The sequence below is a fragment of the Protopterus annectens genome, chromosome 5.part1 (assembly GCF_019279795.1).
Source record: "Protopterus annectens isolate FY-2018-M chromosome 5.part1, PAN1.0, whole genome shotgun sequence".
Classification (NCBI taxonomy): domain Eukaryota; kingdom Metazoa; phylum Chordata; order Ceratodontiformes; family Protopteridae; genus Protopterus; species Protopterus annectens.
Window position 1 is genome coordinate 608,005,108 of NC_056736.1, and position 16,275 is coordinate 608,021,382.

The window sequence follows — 16,275 nt, forward strand, 5'->3', positions numbered from 1 at the left end:
ACTGTTTGATTTGTTTTTAATGAAAGTTTTGATGACAATTCCATCTCCCTGGTTTGTGATGAATAAGTTACCCAATGTAATTGCAGAGTTATGCTGTGCCTCTGCAGTCACAATGACCTATTAAGGAGCATCCGCTATCCTCCATCTGGAGTATACTGGAATTTTTGTCTTCAATATGTCAGTGGATTATGGATATGTGAATGGATCACATTCATGTCTTATCATTAAGTCTCACAAGCAAAACTGCCATTCATTCTCATCTGCCTGATTAGTGCCTTGTTAGCTGTGAGCACTGGCTTTGCTAGCCTACATGCAAAGTTACATACAGGCTAATAATCTAGGCCACAAACAACCAAATATAACCCCCTTCACAATGCTACCACTGTGACTGATGAGGTAGAATAACTGCCCTATAGTGCTTCATCGTTTTGTCACTGTGTGATATTTTTTTCTGTAAAATGCTTCTTAACAATACATCTCCTTGGACCATATTCCTTATGAAGCAACACAAGTTGTTACAAGTGTGGTTTATTAGGAATTAGTCAGAAAAAAACTATGAAAACCTCGTTGGTTCAAGTATGTCACATGACAATAATTAATCCCAAAACCTCAATCCTCATTGGTTGAAGTATGTCACATGACATTAATTAATACCAATGCAAGTCATAGCTAATACATGTCACTTAAGTTCTAAAATATATCTCAGTACAAGTCTGTTGCATAATACCAATAACATAAAAAGAATATGGGTTATGTATGTTCTCATAACAGCACTATATTAGATGTAGTAAATCCTTTACTATTACTATTATCTCCCATTATTAGACCTGTGGTGTTAGTTCCAGTGTAAGAGATAAGGCTCCTTTGTTTTATAAAAATAAAGTTTATTTATTTTTTTTATAAAGTAAATATCCCAGTATATCATGAGGTAGATGGTAAAAAGGCATGTGTTGCTGTCTTAAAACACTGTGTTTCTGGGTATTCTAGAGATGACCCAATAATCATGGCCTCTGCTGCCTTTGATTGGTACTACATTAGCAGCTATTTCTAAAAAAACAGATGAAGTTGGATTTTCAAAGAAGAGGCCATGGGAAGGGTTAAAGGTGAAATATAGGCTTGGGTGGGTGGTTAGAGTTATGAGGAAGCATTAGAGGAACAAGGATTAAAACATGGAACAGAATTATTATGAGTTATGAAAATAAACTATCACACTTCATTACTTCACTGAACTTGACCCTCTTTGCATATTATGAGAAATAATATAAACTTACTTTAATATTTTTATGTAACAAACCTGTATGGTCTTGTTAAAGATGCTCCAAAACCGGAGTCTCTTCTTTCCCTGGATCCTGATGCCTCTATTTCATTAAGGGATAGTCCATCTCTCTCCATATCGCTGGGCGTAGTCCGCCCATCAGAAACAGAATTCCTTTCAAAGTCCAACATGATCTGATTGGATGATGGGAATGCTAACAATCCTGAGTCTTCTACTGACATGTCATCATCCTGTAAATCCGGTAACATGTCCTTAGACCAGTGATCGACTATTTCCTGCAAACCATGAACGTGCTGAAGAATGTCATCCAGCTGAGGGAAAGGGTCATCTTTTTCTATGTCCAACAAATCTCCAGTACTGGCGTATAAATGTGAACTGGGTACATTGTCATAAATGCTAATTCTACTGCCTCTGGGACAGCAAGGGGCAAATCTCGGCTCTTTGGCATTATCACAGTTTTGGTTACCCAGTGTAAAACTTCCACTCCTCCAGTTCACAGAATGACCGTTATTGTCTGTCGGGGAAAGGCTTTCAATTGAAAGTGCCTTTGGGAAGGTCCCAGGTTTGTGGTCCTTGGGTATATGAACAACAAGGTTCTCATGGGATCGGTATTCATTTCTACAGTTTTGCTCTGCCACCTGTCTCAAAACAGCTCCAGTAATGACATCAAGGTCTTCTAGGTACATTCCCCCTCGTTTGTTGATTTGATTATGTTTTCTGTCCTTTTGGCAGGGTATACTTACCTCTCCACTGCTAGTTTCTGAATGACTGCTATCACTACATGACTTTGGGCATACAGACAACGTACATGTACTGGCGTTCTGTGCCAGTCGACTAAGATCGCCATCGGCTAGCTCCATGCACTGCATGGCTTTCAGTGTTTTAGACTCTTCCTGCAACATCGGTCCACTAACTATTAACGTGCCAGTCTTTCCAGAACTTTTTAGCTTTCCTTGATTACCTTTAGCACGCAGTGTTTCCACACGCTTCATGAAGCTTTTTGCCCTTGTCCTTGGTTTCTCATGTTTCAGATTAACACTAAGACTATGGCTTGCCAAATCTCTGCTAAACTGAGGAACAGTAATGTCGCTTACTAAAGCAGGATCGTGCACTACTAAGGATTCTAAACCGTTTCGTACTGAGTTGCCTGCATGATCTGGGATTAGGCTTGTAATTCCAACCACACTTCTCCCGTCACTTCCTGTGCTGCTCTCGCTGTGAAGGGAAGACACTTCAGGCTCGCTCATCTCAGTGAGCACACTCTCTGTGCTCATCGTACTTTTCAGTTGCATGCCCCCTGCAAGAGCCTGTGTATCAGTAGTGTGCAGTAAAGAGTCGATGCCCTCTGAGCGAGACCACCTTCGGCTGCTCCTTTGGAAAGTCCATTTGTCACTAATGGCACACAAATCTTCTTCATCTGAATCTTCAGTCTAGTGGGAAGACAAAAAAAATTAAGATCAAAACATTTCTTCAGTGTGCTAAACATCTACTTACATATTCTAAATCTAATAGCTGAAAAAATAATAAATCAACAGTACCGTATTTATTATTCAACAATTACACATCTAATAATAAGCTTGTGGGATGGTATCTTAGGGTGAAGATGATGAGGCAATAGTCGAGAGACATTTTTCCACATATTTCATGCTTCTGGCACACACTTTGGCTAGGTTTACAGCTTACTACAACTATATTTATTTGTTTTTGAATCTGTAAGTAGCAACTTTCAAGCTGGAATTTGTAAATTGTTAGCATACTTGTCAGTGTGGTCTGACTTGGCTTATTCTAGGTCAGAATGATGCAGGCAGACAAAATAGGCAGGTTCTCATTATAGATGCGAAAAAGATTTGCTATCTGCTACATACTGATAGAGATCCACTGGATTATATTCTGGGGCAAACAAATTTAATGGCTGCCAATGTTCTAGATGATATTACTATAGTATGTCTATCATTATACAACACTGGTACTTCAAAAATTACAGGAAACAAAGGAGATCTTGTACACTAGACAGGTTACCTCTGCAGAGGTGCACAACTTGGAATTGGAATATAATTTAAAAATTAAGTAGAGGAGGGACATATCTGAATAATACCTGAAAAGTAATACGTATCTTATAGACAGACATGGCATTTCTCTATATCATTATAACTGGCATTATTGCAGTTTGTGGGTCGACTGTCATCAAACACAAGTAACCGGAAGGCAGAATTAATACAACACATACTGCAAATACACGTGAATAAAACTAACAGATTTTCCCCAATGATTTAACTGAAAAACTTCAAAACATAAAGGATATGAATATCAAATTAAGCATGTTAGACAAATAAAACAATTTAAAATCCAGCTATAGCAATTAAACTGCAGTTCTGTTAAAATAGGGTTGTTAACAGTAGAAAAAGTATAACACTGTAAACAAAGCATGAGTGTAATGGTAAAAACATGTCATTATTGTGCAGTCAGAGCTTGGTGTAAACGGGATGATGATGGTAAAAACATATCATTATTGTGCAGTCAGAGCTTGGCGTAAACGGGATGATAATGGTAAAAACATGTCATTATTGTGCAGTCAGAGCTTGGCGTAAACGAGATGATAATGGTAAAAACATGTCATTATTGTGCAGTCAGAGCTTGGCGTACACGGGATGATAATGGTAAAAACATGTCACTATTGTGCAGTCAGAGCTTGGCGTAAACAGGATGATAATGGTAAAAACATGTCATTATTGTGCAGTCAGAGCTTGGCGTAAACAGGATGATAATGGTAAAAACATGTCATTCTTGTGCAGTTAGAGCTTGGTGTAAACGGGATGATAATGGTAAAAACATGTCATTATTATGCAGTCAGAGCTTGGCGTAAATGGGATGATATGGTAAAAACATGTCATTATTGTGCAGTCAGAGCTTGGCGTGAACGGGATGATAATGGTAAAAACATGTCATTATTATTTAGTCAGTCAGAGCTTGGTGTAAACAGGATGATAATGGTAAAAACATGTCATTATTATTTAGTCAGTCAGAGCTTGGTGTAAACAGGATGATAATGGTAAAAACATGTCATTATTATGCAGTCAGAGCTTGGTGTAAACAGGATGATAATGGTAAAAACATGTCATTATTATTCAGTCAGTCAGAGCTTGGTGTAAACAGGATGATAATGGTAAAAACATGTCATTATTATTCAGTCAGTCAGAGCTTGGTGTAAACAGGATGATAATGGTAAAAACATGTGATTATTATTCAGTCAGTCAGAGCTTGGTGTAAACAGGATGATAATGGTAAAAACATGTCATTATTATGCAGTCAGAGCTTGGTGTAAACAGGATGATAATGGTAAAAACATGTCATTATTATGCAGTCAGTCAGAGCTTGGTGTAAACAGGATGATAATGGTAAAAACATGTCATTATTATGCAGTCAGAGCTTGGTGTAAACAGGATGATAATGGTAAAAACATGTCATTATTGTGCAGTCAGAGCTTGGCATAAACAGCATGATAATGGTAAAAACATGTCATTATTATGCAGTCAGAGCTTGGTGTAAACAGGATGATAATGGTAAAAACATGTCATTATTATGCAGTCAGTCAGAGCTTGGTGTAAACAGGATGATAATGGTAAAAACATGTCATTATTATGCAGTCAGTCAGAGCTTGGTGTAAACAGGATGATAATGGTAAAAACATGTCATTATTATGCAGTCAGTCAGAGCTTGGTGTAAACAGGATGATAATGGTAAAAACATGTCATTATTATGCAGTCAGAGCTTGGTGTAAACAGGATGATAATGGTAAAAACATGTAATTATTATGCAGTCAGAGCTTGGTGTAAACAGGATGATAATGGTAAAAACATGTCATGATTGTGCAGTCAGAGCTTGGTGTAAACAGGATGATATGGTAAAAACATGTCATTATTGTGCAGTCAGAGCTTGGCATAAACAGGATGATAATGGTAAAAACATGTCATTATTATGCAGTCAGAGCTTGGCGTAAACGGGATGATAATGGTAAAAACATGTCATTATTGTGCAGTCAGAGCTTGGTGTAAACGGGATGATAATGGTAAAAACATGGCATTATTGTGCAGTCAGAGCTTGGTGTAAACAGGATGATAATGGTAAAAACATGTCATTATTGTGCAGTCAGAGCTTGGTGTAAACGGGATGATAATGGTAAAAACATGTCATTATTGTGCAGTCAGAGCTTGGTGTAAACAGGATGATAATGGTAAAAACATGTCATTATTATGCAGTCAGAGCTTGGTGTAAACAGGATGATATGGTAAAAACATGTCATTATTATGCAGTCAGTCAGAGCTTGGTGTAAACAGGATGATAATGGTAAAAACATGTCACTACTATGCAGTCAGAGCTTGGTGTAAACAGGATGATAATGGTAAAAACATGTCATTATTATGCAGTCAGAGCTTGGCATAAACGGGATGATAATGGTAAAAACATGTCATTATTGTGCAGTCAGAGCTTGGCGTAAACAGGATGATAATGGTAAAAACAGGTCATTATTATGCAGTCAGAGCTTGGCATAAACAGGATGATAATGGTAAAAACATGTCATTATTGTGCAGTCAGAGCTTGGTGTAAACGGGATGATAATGGAAAAAACATGTCATTTTTGTGCAGTCAGAGCTTGGCGTAAACGGGATGATAATGGTAAAAACATGTCATTATTATGCAGTCAGAGCTTGGTGTAAACAGGATGATATGGTAAAAACATGTCATTATTATGCAGTCAGTCAGAGCTTGGTGCAAACAGGATGATAATGGTAAAAACATGTCACTATTATGCAGTCAGAGCTTGGTGTAAACAGGATGATATGGTAAAAACATGTCATTATTATGCAGTCAGAGCTTGGTGTAAACAGGATGATATGGTAAAAACATGTCATTATTGTGCAGTCAGAGCTTGGTGTAAACAGGATGATAATGGTAAAAACATGTCATTATTATGCAGTCAGAGCTTGGCGTAAACAGGATGATAATGGTAAAAACATGTCATTATTATGCAGTCAGAGCTTGGTGTAAACAGGATTATAATGGTAAAAACATGTCATTATTATGCAGTCAGAGCTTGGTGTAAACAGGATTATAATGGTAAAAACATGTCATTATTATGCAGTCAGAGCTTGGTGTAAACGGGATGATAATGGTAAAAACATGTCATTATTATGCAGTCAGAGCTTGGTGTAAACAGGATGATAATGGTAAAAACATGTCATTATTATGCAGTCAGTCAGAGCTTGGTGTAAACAGGATGATAATGGTAAAAACATGTCATTATTGTGCAGTCAGAGCTTGGTGTAAACGGGATGATAATGGTAAAAACATGTCATTATTGTGCAGTCAGAGCTTGGCGTAAACAGGATGATATGGTAAAAACATGTCATTATTATGCAGTCAGTCAGAGCTTGGTGTAAACAGGATGATAATGGTAAAAACATGTCATTATTATGCAGTCAGAGCTTGGTGTAAACAGGATGATAATGGTAAAAACATGTCATTATTGTGCAGTCAGAGCTTGGTGTAAACAGGATGATAATGGTAAAAACATGTCATTATTATGCAGTCAGAGCTTGGCGTAAATGGGTTGATAATGGTAAAAACATGTCATTATTATGCAGTCAGAGCTTGGCGTAAACGGGATGATAATGGTAAAAACATGTCATTATTATGCAGTCAGTCAGAGCTTGGTGTAAACAGGATTATAATGGTAAAAACATGTCATTATTATGCAGTCAGAGCTTGGCGTAAACGGGATGATAATGGTAAAAACATGTTATTATTATGCAGTCAGAGCTTGGTGTAAACAGGATGATAATGGTAAAAACATGTCATTATTATGCAGTCAGAACTTGGCGTAAACGGGATGATAATGGTAAAAACATGTCATTATTATGCAGTCAGTCAGAGCTTGGTGTAAACAGGATGATAATGGAAAAAACATGTCATTATTATGCAGTCAGAGCTTGGTGTAAACAGGATGATAATGGTAAAAACATGTCATTATTATGCAGTCAGAACTTGGCGTAAACGGGATGATAATGGTAAAAACATGTCATTATTATGCAGTCAGTCAGAGGTTGGTGTAAACAGGATGATAATGGAAAAAACATGTCATTATTATGCAGTCAGAGCTTGGTGTAAACAGGATGATAATGGTAAAAACATGTCATTATTATGCAGTCAGAGCTTGGTGTAAACAGGATGATATAGTAAAAACATGTCATTATTATGCAGTCAGTCGGAGCTTGGTGTAAACAGGATGATAATAGTAAAAACATGTCACTATTATGCAGTCAGAGCTTGGTGTAAACAGGATATAATGGTAAAAACATGTCATTATTATGCAGTCAGTCAGAGCTTGGTGTAAACAGGATGATAATGGTAAAAACATGTCATTATTATGCAGTCAGAGCTTGGTGTAAACAGGATGATAATGGTAAAAACATGTCATTATTATGCAGTCAGAGCTTGGCGTAAACAGGATGATAATGGTAAAAACATGTCATTATTGTGCAGTCAGAGCTTGGTGTAAACAAGATGATATGGTAAAAACATGTCATTATTATGCAGTCAAGACAGAGCTTGGTGTAAACAGGATGATAATGGTAAAAACATGTCACTATTATGCAGTCAGAGCTTGGTGTAAACAGGATGATAATGGTAAAAACATGTCATTATTATGCAGTCAGAGCTTGGCATAAACAGGATGATAATGGTAAAAACATGTCATTATTGTGCAGTCAGAGCTTGGTGTAAACAGGATGATAATGGTAAAAACATGTCATTATTATGCAGTCAGAGCTTGGCATAAACAGGATGATAATGGTAAAAACATGTCATTATTGTGCAGTCAAAGCTTGGTGTAAACAGGATGATAATGGTAAAAACATGTCATTATTGTGCAGTCAGAGCTTGGTGTAAACGGGATGATAATGTTAAAAACATGTCATTATTGTGCAGTCAGAGCTTGGTGTAAACAGGATTATAATGGTAAAAACATGTCATTATTATGCAGTCAGTCAGAGCTTGGCGTAGACGGGATGATAATGGTAAAAACATGTCATTATTATGCAGTCAGTCAGAGCTTGGTGTAAAAAGGATGATAATGGTAAAAACATGTCATTATCATGCAGTCAGAGCTTGGCGTAAACGGGATGATAACGGTAAAAACATGTCATTATTGTGCAGTCAGAGCTTGGCATAAACGGGATGATAATGGTAAAAACATGTCATTATTATGCAGTCAGAGCTTGGTGTAAACAGGATGATAATAGTAAAAACATGTCATTATTATGCAGTCAGAGCTTGGTGTAAACAGGATGATAATAGTAAAAACATGTCATTATTGTGCAGTCAGAGCTTGGTGTAAACAGGATGATAATGGTAAAAACATGTCATTATTATGCAGTCAGAGCTTGGCATAAACGGGATGATAATGGTAAAAACATGACATTATTATGCAGTCAGAGCTTGGTGTAAACAGGATGATAATGGTAAAAACATGTCATTATTATGCAGTCAGAGCTTGGTGTAAACAGGATGATAATGGTAAAAACATGTCATTATTATGCAGTCAGAGCTTGGCATAAATGGGATGATAATGGTAAAAACATGACATTATTATGCAGTCAGAGCTTGGCGTAAACAGGATGATAATGGTAAAAACATGTCATTATTATGCAGTCAGTCAGAGCTTGGCATAAACAGGATGATAATGGTAAAAACATGTCATTATTATGCAGTCAGAGCTTGGTGTAAACAGGATGATAATGGTAAAAACATGTCATTATTATGCAGTCAGAGCTTGGTGTAAACAGGATGATAATGGTAAAAACATGTCATTATTATGCAGTCAGAGCTTGGTGTAAACAGGATGATAATGGTAAAAACATGTCATTATTATTCAGTCAGAGCTTGGTGTAAACAGGATGATAATGGTAAAAACATGTCATTATTATGCAGTCAGTCAGAGCTTGGTGTAAACAGGATTATAATGGTAAAAACATGTCATTATTATGCAGTCAGAGCTTGGTGTAAACGGGATGATAATGGTAAAAACATGTCATTATTGTGCAGTCAGAGCTTGGCGTAAACAAGATGATAATGGTAAAAACATGACATTATTATTCAGTCAGACCTTGGCGTAAACGTGATGATAATGGTAAAAACATGACATTTTTATGCAGTCAGTGCTTGGCGTAAACGGGATGATAATGGTAAATCATGTCGTTATTATGCAGTCAGAGCTTGGCGTAAACGGGATGATAATTGTAAATCATGTCATTATTGTGCAGTCAGAGCTTGGCATAAACAGGATGATAATGGTAAATCATGTCATTGTTATGCAGTCAGAGCTTGGCGTAAACAGGATGATAATGGCGAAAACAGGAAGAAGTTTACAGCCATTGCATAGTAATGGCTTTCAATGACAGCTAAGAACTTTCAAAGGATACAGATCTTCTAATGTGTAACATTGCACTGTTTTAACTACCAGTGCCTGAGAAACACATTCTGCTAGACTAAAATAATTTGATATTACCAATCTAAAGCCACAATAATAAATGCTAGAACTTGGTAGTCCATTGGGGCAGTATCATAGCGCTGGGTTCTTAGGTACAATTCCGCACCAGGATATGAAGTTGCTTTTCTGCAGTGTGCATGTCTTGCCTGTGTCTTTTTGGCTTTCTTTGGCATGCTGGTAATTACCCACATTCCAAACACATGTTGCAGTTAAACTAGCACCAATAAAATAGTTCATAGGTAGATGTGTGTGTGTTTGTGTGTGCACGCGTGTGCGTGCGTGTGTGTGTGTGTGTGTGTGTGTCTGTGTGTGTGTGTGTGTGTGTGTGTGTGTGTGTGTGTGTGTGTGTGTGTGTGTGTGTGTGTGTGTGTGTGCATCCACATAAGCATGTGTGTCCAGCCTTGTTTTCACAGAGTGAGCCTGGAGCAGGCTTTAGCTTTACCATGATTTGGAACTGGCATATAGTATACACCTCGGATGGCTTAGTGGTAAGTCCCATGAATATAGTGTGCATGATCCAGGTTTCAACACCTGCGATGCTTTGTAAATGTTTGGGGGGGGTGGCATAATGGTTAAGGTGTTTACTTTACAGACACAAGGTGCAGGGGTTTGAGTCTCACTTGGGGGTAATTGGCTAGGCTTAAAAATGGCCCACAAGGGCAGTTAGCCTAGTACTGAACTATGAACTCTAGGAGAATGAATGAATGATATAAACTATCATGGGAATGTCAGTCTGGGCTTCTTAAGATCTTGACAGATCAACAGCCTAGTGAGTGTACATGAACCTATATGTTGTAACTTGTTTTGGTGGTGTTTACCAAACTGACTGATTTTTGTTCCTGATTACCGTACCGTTCTCGGGCCTTTTGCTGCTGCTGTGCATCTTTTTCTTGTAACTTCTTGCTAAGGATGACAGCGCAGGTTCCAAAAATTAAATTTTGTCAAGAACTGAGAGTGTGTATCAGCATGTTTGTGAATTTACTTCCTTTTCACTGACTTAGTTTTTGTTTTCTTTTTATTTGCAATAACGAGCATTAATTTCAGACACGACTCTGTCTAAGGTACATTTGTAATCTATGATATAAAGCATTTTGTCCAGTGGCCTTAAATAATGTTGCATATAACGTCACAGAAAAAGAACATTTAAAGGAAAAATATTCTCATTTTCAGGCTAAGTCTAAACATATTTTTATATAAAAAGATGTCTAACTGTCAGTACAGAAGGTTAAGACTGTGAGCTCTAGTTCCTGAGGTTCTGGGTTTGATTCCTTTAGCCCTCATGTGCTTATTGTGTAACCTTGACTAACTCACTTAACCAGATATGGCTCCTAGATCCCCCCTAAAAAGGAATTGTGGGCCTACTTGGTTAATAAATGGGTTTATTATTATTAGATTGAAAAAGTTATCTAAACAGCAGGCATGTTATTTGATTTCTGAAGGAGCCCTGTGCAGCATATTTTCAGGCAAACACAACCTCAGCAGTAGTTGAAGTTTTATTCAGTGACTCATTCTTCTGGATTAAATAATTAAATAGTAGCTTTCCATCCATTTAAGTGTTGAGAGCATTCTGTATGTATCTGCATGTCTAAATGAAAGACTCCCTGCATGGCTGACATCTCTGAACTTAAAGCAATAAAGGTTAATGCGTCTCTTAAAATTCCAAAGTATGTAAGCAGTGAGCAAGGGAAAGAGAAAATTCTGGAAGTGAGTCCACAGTATCCTGCTTATGAATCTAATACCCAGGATTCAGACGGTGAGTATGTGATTAAGAAACTGACAAAACTAAACAAGGTAATGGTGGAAATCAAAAACTGCACCCCAGGACTAAACAAGGTAATGGTGGAAATCAAAAACTGCACCCCAGGACTAAACAAGGTAATGGTGGAAATCAAAAACTGCACCCCAGGACTAAACAAGGTAATGGTGGAAATCAAAAACTGCACCCCAGGACTAAACAAGGTAATGGTGGAAATCAAAAACTGCACCCCAGGACTAAACAAGGTAATGGTGGAAATCAAAAACTGCACCCCAGGACTAAACAAGGTAATGGTGGAAATCAAAAACTGCACCCCAGGACTAAACAAGGTAATGGTGGAAATCAAAAACTGCACCCCAGGACTTTGGTAGTTGAGCAGAAACCAGCACACTTCTGAACTGATGGTCATTGTACTGGAATCAGTAGTGATGCTGAATGCTTTAGATGCGTGTGTTACTGACACAGAAAGGTGCTCGCTCATACCATAACCTGTGTACAATTCCTTTTAAATCAAAATATCGTTCTGCTACAAAAACTGAGGGAACTAGAAAATAATGGCAGATGCAAAAAAAAAAAAAAGTAGGTTCTTTAGTCTTCAAGAAGGTGTGGAGGGCAACTCTATGACTGCATTGCTTAAACAGTGGGTTGTCTCCCAGTGCTGTGCCAAAACACATCATCCAATTTTATAATCAAGAGCATGCACAAAACAGTAGATCCCAAGCCATCCATTGCTCAGGCAAGAATAAAAGCACCAGCTGCAAACTTGTATGTTTTTTTCTAGGATAAACAGCCAAATTACAAGTTGCAATGTAATGTTTGAGTGGTCAAGTGATGAAATTTGGCAACAATTAATCCACAGGACTGCCGAGATAACAAAGGGTTCCTGCACCCCCCCCCCCCCCCCCCACACACACACACACACTTATTTTCTAAAATCAAAAGGCATCAAGTTTTCTTCATTATTCGTGACTCTAGCTCATGGACTCTGTATGAAGCAATCACTTTTTGCTTTTTGTCAGCAATTAGACATTCAAAGTTCTTCAGAGTTAGAATTACCTTTTTGTCTCAATGGTTAAATCATTAAAAGTTAGAGTGATGGATATTTTCTGTATGTAATAAAACAGTGACCAGAACAGAAAACAGTCTTAAATAACACAAAACCTTGCAATCATCTAAGATGCAATATACTACTAACAACTTAACACTTTCATAAAATAGACTTTTTTAAGGAATGGGAAAGGGATTATATCCTCTTTTGAGAAACTAGTTTATCTAATCAAATGCAGACAAAAACAGGTCATATAGGAGATAAGGAACACAGAGTCAGTATGAATGTGCAGGGATACACAGATGCTTAAGGAATGGTTGACAAGCTTGTGGGAGCACACTTCAGATCTTTCTGCCTCATGTTTGTCAGTTGCAGTTTTTAAGGACATTTTCATACACTTTTGTAAAGGACAAGGTTGATAAAGCTCATCTGATTCTTCAAGAAGGTTGCTACTGGTTGAAGTGTTCATCTTCATTGTTCAGTGTTCATTGGTGATTACTAGGCTAATGACCCCTGGAGAGCTTTTTATAAGCATAGCCATATTTCCCAAGAATCAAACCCTGTACTTTATGAGTATAAGGTAAACTCCTTAACCATTATATCAACTCCCCATGTATATGATGATGATGATTGCTATATACAACAAAACAGTGAACATCACATGTCAGCTGGCCTTGACATAAAATACAATTTCACATGTTGCACATTCAGTTATTGCTGTGCCACTCTCAGTGTTGCACATGTGCGCAGGCACTGCACACACACACACACACACACACACACACACACACACACACACACACACACACACACACACACACACACGTAGTACTTTATACACATTGGAGGAACTGAGATTCAAATTTATCCTGTAATCTATGTTTACATTACAAACCTGACTCTTGTCTGTCTAGCTAATCCAGCTTGGTTTTATGAGAAATTATAATCCTTAAAGCCTTTTCCTCTGGGACAACTAACAGTGGACACGTTAGGCATACTAAACGGCACTCAAATGCTTTCCTTCAGTGTCCTTATTTCAGCAGTGACTTTAAAATTGGGAGGAATTGTTTATTGTTTTTATTCCACCAACCTCGGGCTCATTTCCTGCACTCAGCTGTCAAGCTTGGTCTCTAAGTGTGGGAGCCAAGCACCCCTGGCCTAGGTGACAGACTTATGGCTCATTTGTTCCTGTTGGGAAACCACAATGGCCAAGCCATTCTCCCTGCTGGTTAGAGTTCAGTGTTGGAGAGCGGCCTACCCCTAGGCTGTCTGCAGACTTGCAATGGTTGCTTGATTGGAGGAGGAGGTGCACCTGTTGCCACATGGACCTCCTATTTTCGGACTGAACAAGGAAGTTCCATCATGATGCAATACAAACCAGCATGGACACTGTTAAGCAACACAGTACCAATAACACATTTCCTAAACCACCAAGCAAATCCTGGCACATTACAGGTGACCTAAACAAGTTAAAGGATTTCATTTCTACCAAACCGCTAACAAGTGGATTATTTAATACTGTCACACCAATGCCTACCCTACCTCTGTACCAATACCTAGGGTATCCACATTTTTTTCTTTAGAACAGTCAGTAAATCTTAAATGAAAACATTACTTGGTGTACTTCAGCTGTAACCCAAATTTTCATTACACTCACTCTATTTTGCCCCATTTTAATAAATCTGTCTCATCAAATCCCCTTGTACAAATATTCAGTCTAATATTAACTACCAAAATATACTTCCTACTTTTAAATATCCACTTATTATGCTACTAACAAAAGTTTCTCATACCAAATGGCTGTCTTATAAAGGTCCTGGTGGTTGCTAGCTGAGTATATACCCATGAACCTATGAAATTTACAAATAAGTGCAAACCCATTGCAATTTTTTGTCCACTTGCAAAAATTCTTGAAAAATAGTTTACAAGCACAACCAAGACTACATCATCAAATATGATATGTTTCCTGACAAACAATATAAGTTCAGATCCAAATACAGCACCTTCACGACAATTTACTACCTGATAGTCCTGGTAGACCAAATACACATTAACATGGAAAAGGTATCGTAACAGTAGTTATACTTTTTGACCTCAAATGTGCATTTGAAAATGTGCATCATAGCTTGCCTAAAAAAAAAAAAAAAAAAAAAAAAAAAAGCAATATTGTTTTTCTATATAAGTACTACACTACTTGAATATTTGTACTGTCTCAAACAGGGTACCATAAGTGTCAGTACTTGGGCTATTGTTATTCTCGCTGTTCATGAATGACCTGCTCTGCAATCCCCCCATCTCAGTATTCTATATACAGACAATTTGTCACTTGTAAGTGTGCAGGCATGCATGTCCCCTATTAAACATCTAGTCTTACAAAAAGACTTTGGTGCAGTGTGGAAATTGTTATCTATAACACCTAATTTTCCATAAATATTCCGAAATCTACAGCCATGATGCTTGAGACACAATACACATGACCAGTGCTACCCCATTATCAATTAAGAATTATGGAAGTACAGAAGTTTCAGTTGCTAGTCATCAAAATACCTAGGTGTAACACTGGAACAAGCCCTTTCCATTAACAATCACACAGAACTGCAAGCTAGCAAGGTATTGAACCAGATGAAAGATTTCATGAAAAATATCACATTTACTAACCATAGAGGCAAGACATGTAGTTGGAGTAAATGTACTTCTGTCCGGCCTGTCAATTATAGCATTACAGTTACCCCATAATGCAGGTCTGCAACAAACTGCAGAGAATTGTAAGACTTGCAGTTGGAGTAAACCTGCTTCTGCCCGTCCCCCCAACTACAATATTACAGTCACTGCAGAGAATATGAAATAAGGGGTTATCCATCTACCCTTTAACAAGCAATATCATACTGATGTAGTATGCAAAAAGTTAAATGGCTGTCTGTTGATGTCAGGGCCAGGTCTCTGACAATTTAATGTGCAAACTGTTAAATGATAACTACCGACTATTACTGAGAAACAAGCTGTTTATAAGACCTTCCAGATACAATCTAAGAAGTCAGGATGGCTCTGAATGGCAAAGGCCAGCTTACAAACTGGCAGGTGAGAAAGTATTTACTAAAATAGCCACTAACACCTGGAAAGCTTTACCTCAGAAAGTGCAAAGTACTTACAAGCTGCTTGATTTCTTGAAAATGACTGAAAGACACTCCTGGTTGTTAAATATCGGGACAGATTCCATAAACATGGCCTAGTAAGAGAAAGCAGCCTCTGTTATCCCACTCTTGCTACACTGACAACTGAAATAAAGCCAGCCCCCAGATGACAGGAGAATTAGATTTCCCCTGTTCTGTATCTCACAATGCCAAAGTATTGACCTGAGTGCAGCCCACTACAGGCAAACAACGTAATGAGATTCACTAACATTCTATTTTAGTAAATCTTATTACCTTTTCTTATTATAGTGCTGATAAATGGGCCAGAGTCTGGATGAAGTCCTCAGGTGCAGCTGCTCCATCTGTATGTCAGACTTGGTATTGCAGACAGGAAGCCTGTCTGCAATACCTCATCTGACATACAGGTGGAGATGCACAACCAATAGGCCAGTCAACAACCCCAAAAACAGACAGACTGACAGACAAACAAACAAAGAGGTAAACACATAAAAGTAGATG

General features: G+C 37.8%; 1 protein-coding gene across 2 annotated transcripts in view; it reads right to left on the reverse strand.

Annotated features, from left to right (window-relative positions):
* STARD13 (StAR related lipid transfer domain containing 13) overlaps positions 1-16,275 on the reverse strand; it is an 899,357-nt gene that overhangs the window by 118,046 nt on the left and 765,036 nt on the right. For both annotated transcript variants that reach the window (XM_044073222.1, XM_044073221.1), the window contains exon 5: positions 1,295-2,706. In XM_044073222.1, coding sequence (XP_043929157.1) covers positions 1,295-2,706 — 1,412 coding nt within the window. The remainder of the gene's footprint in view (positions 1-1,294; positions 2,707-16,275) is intronic.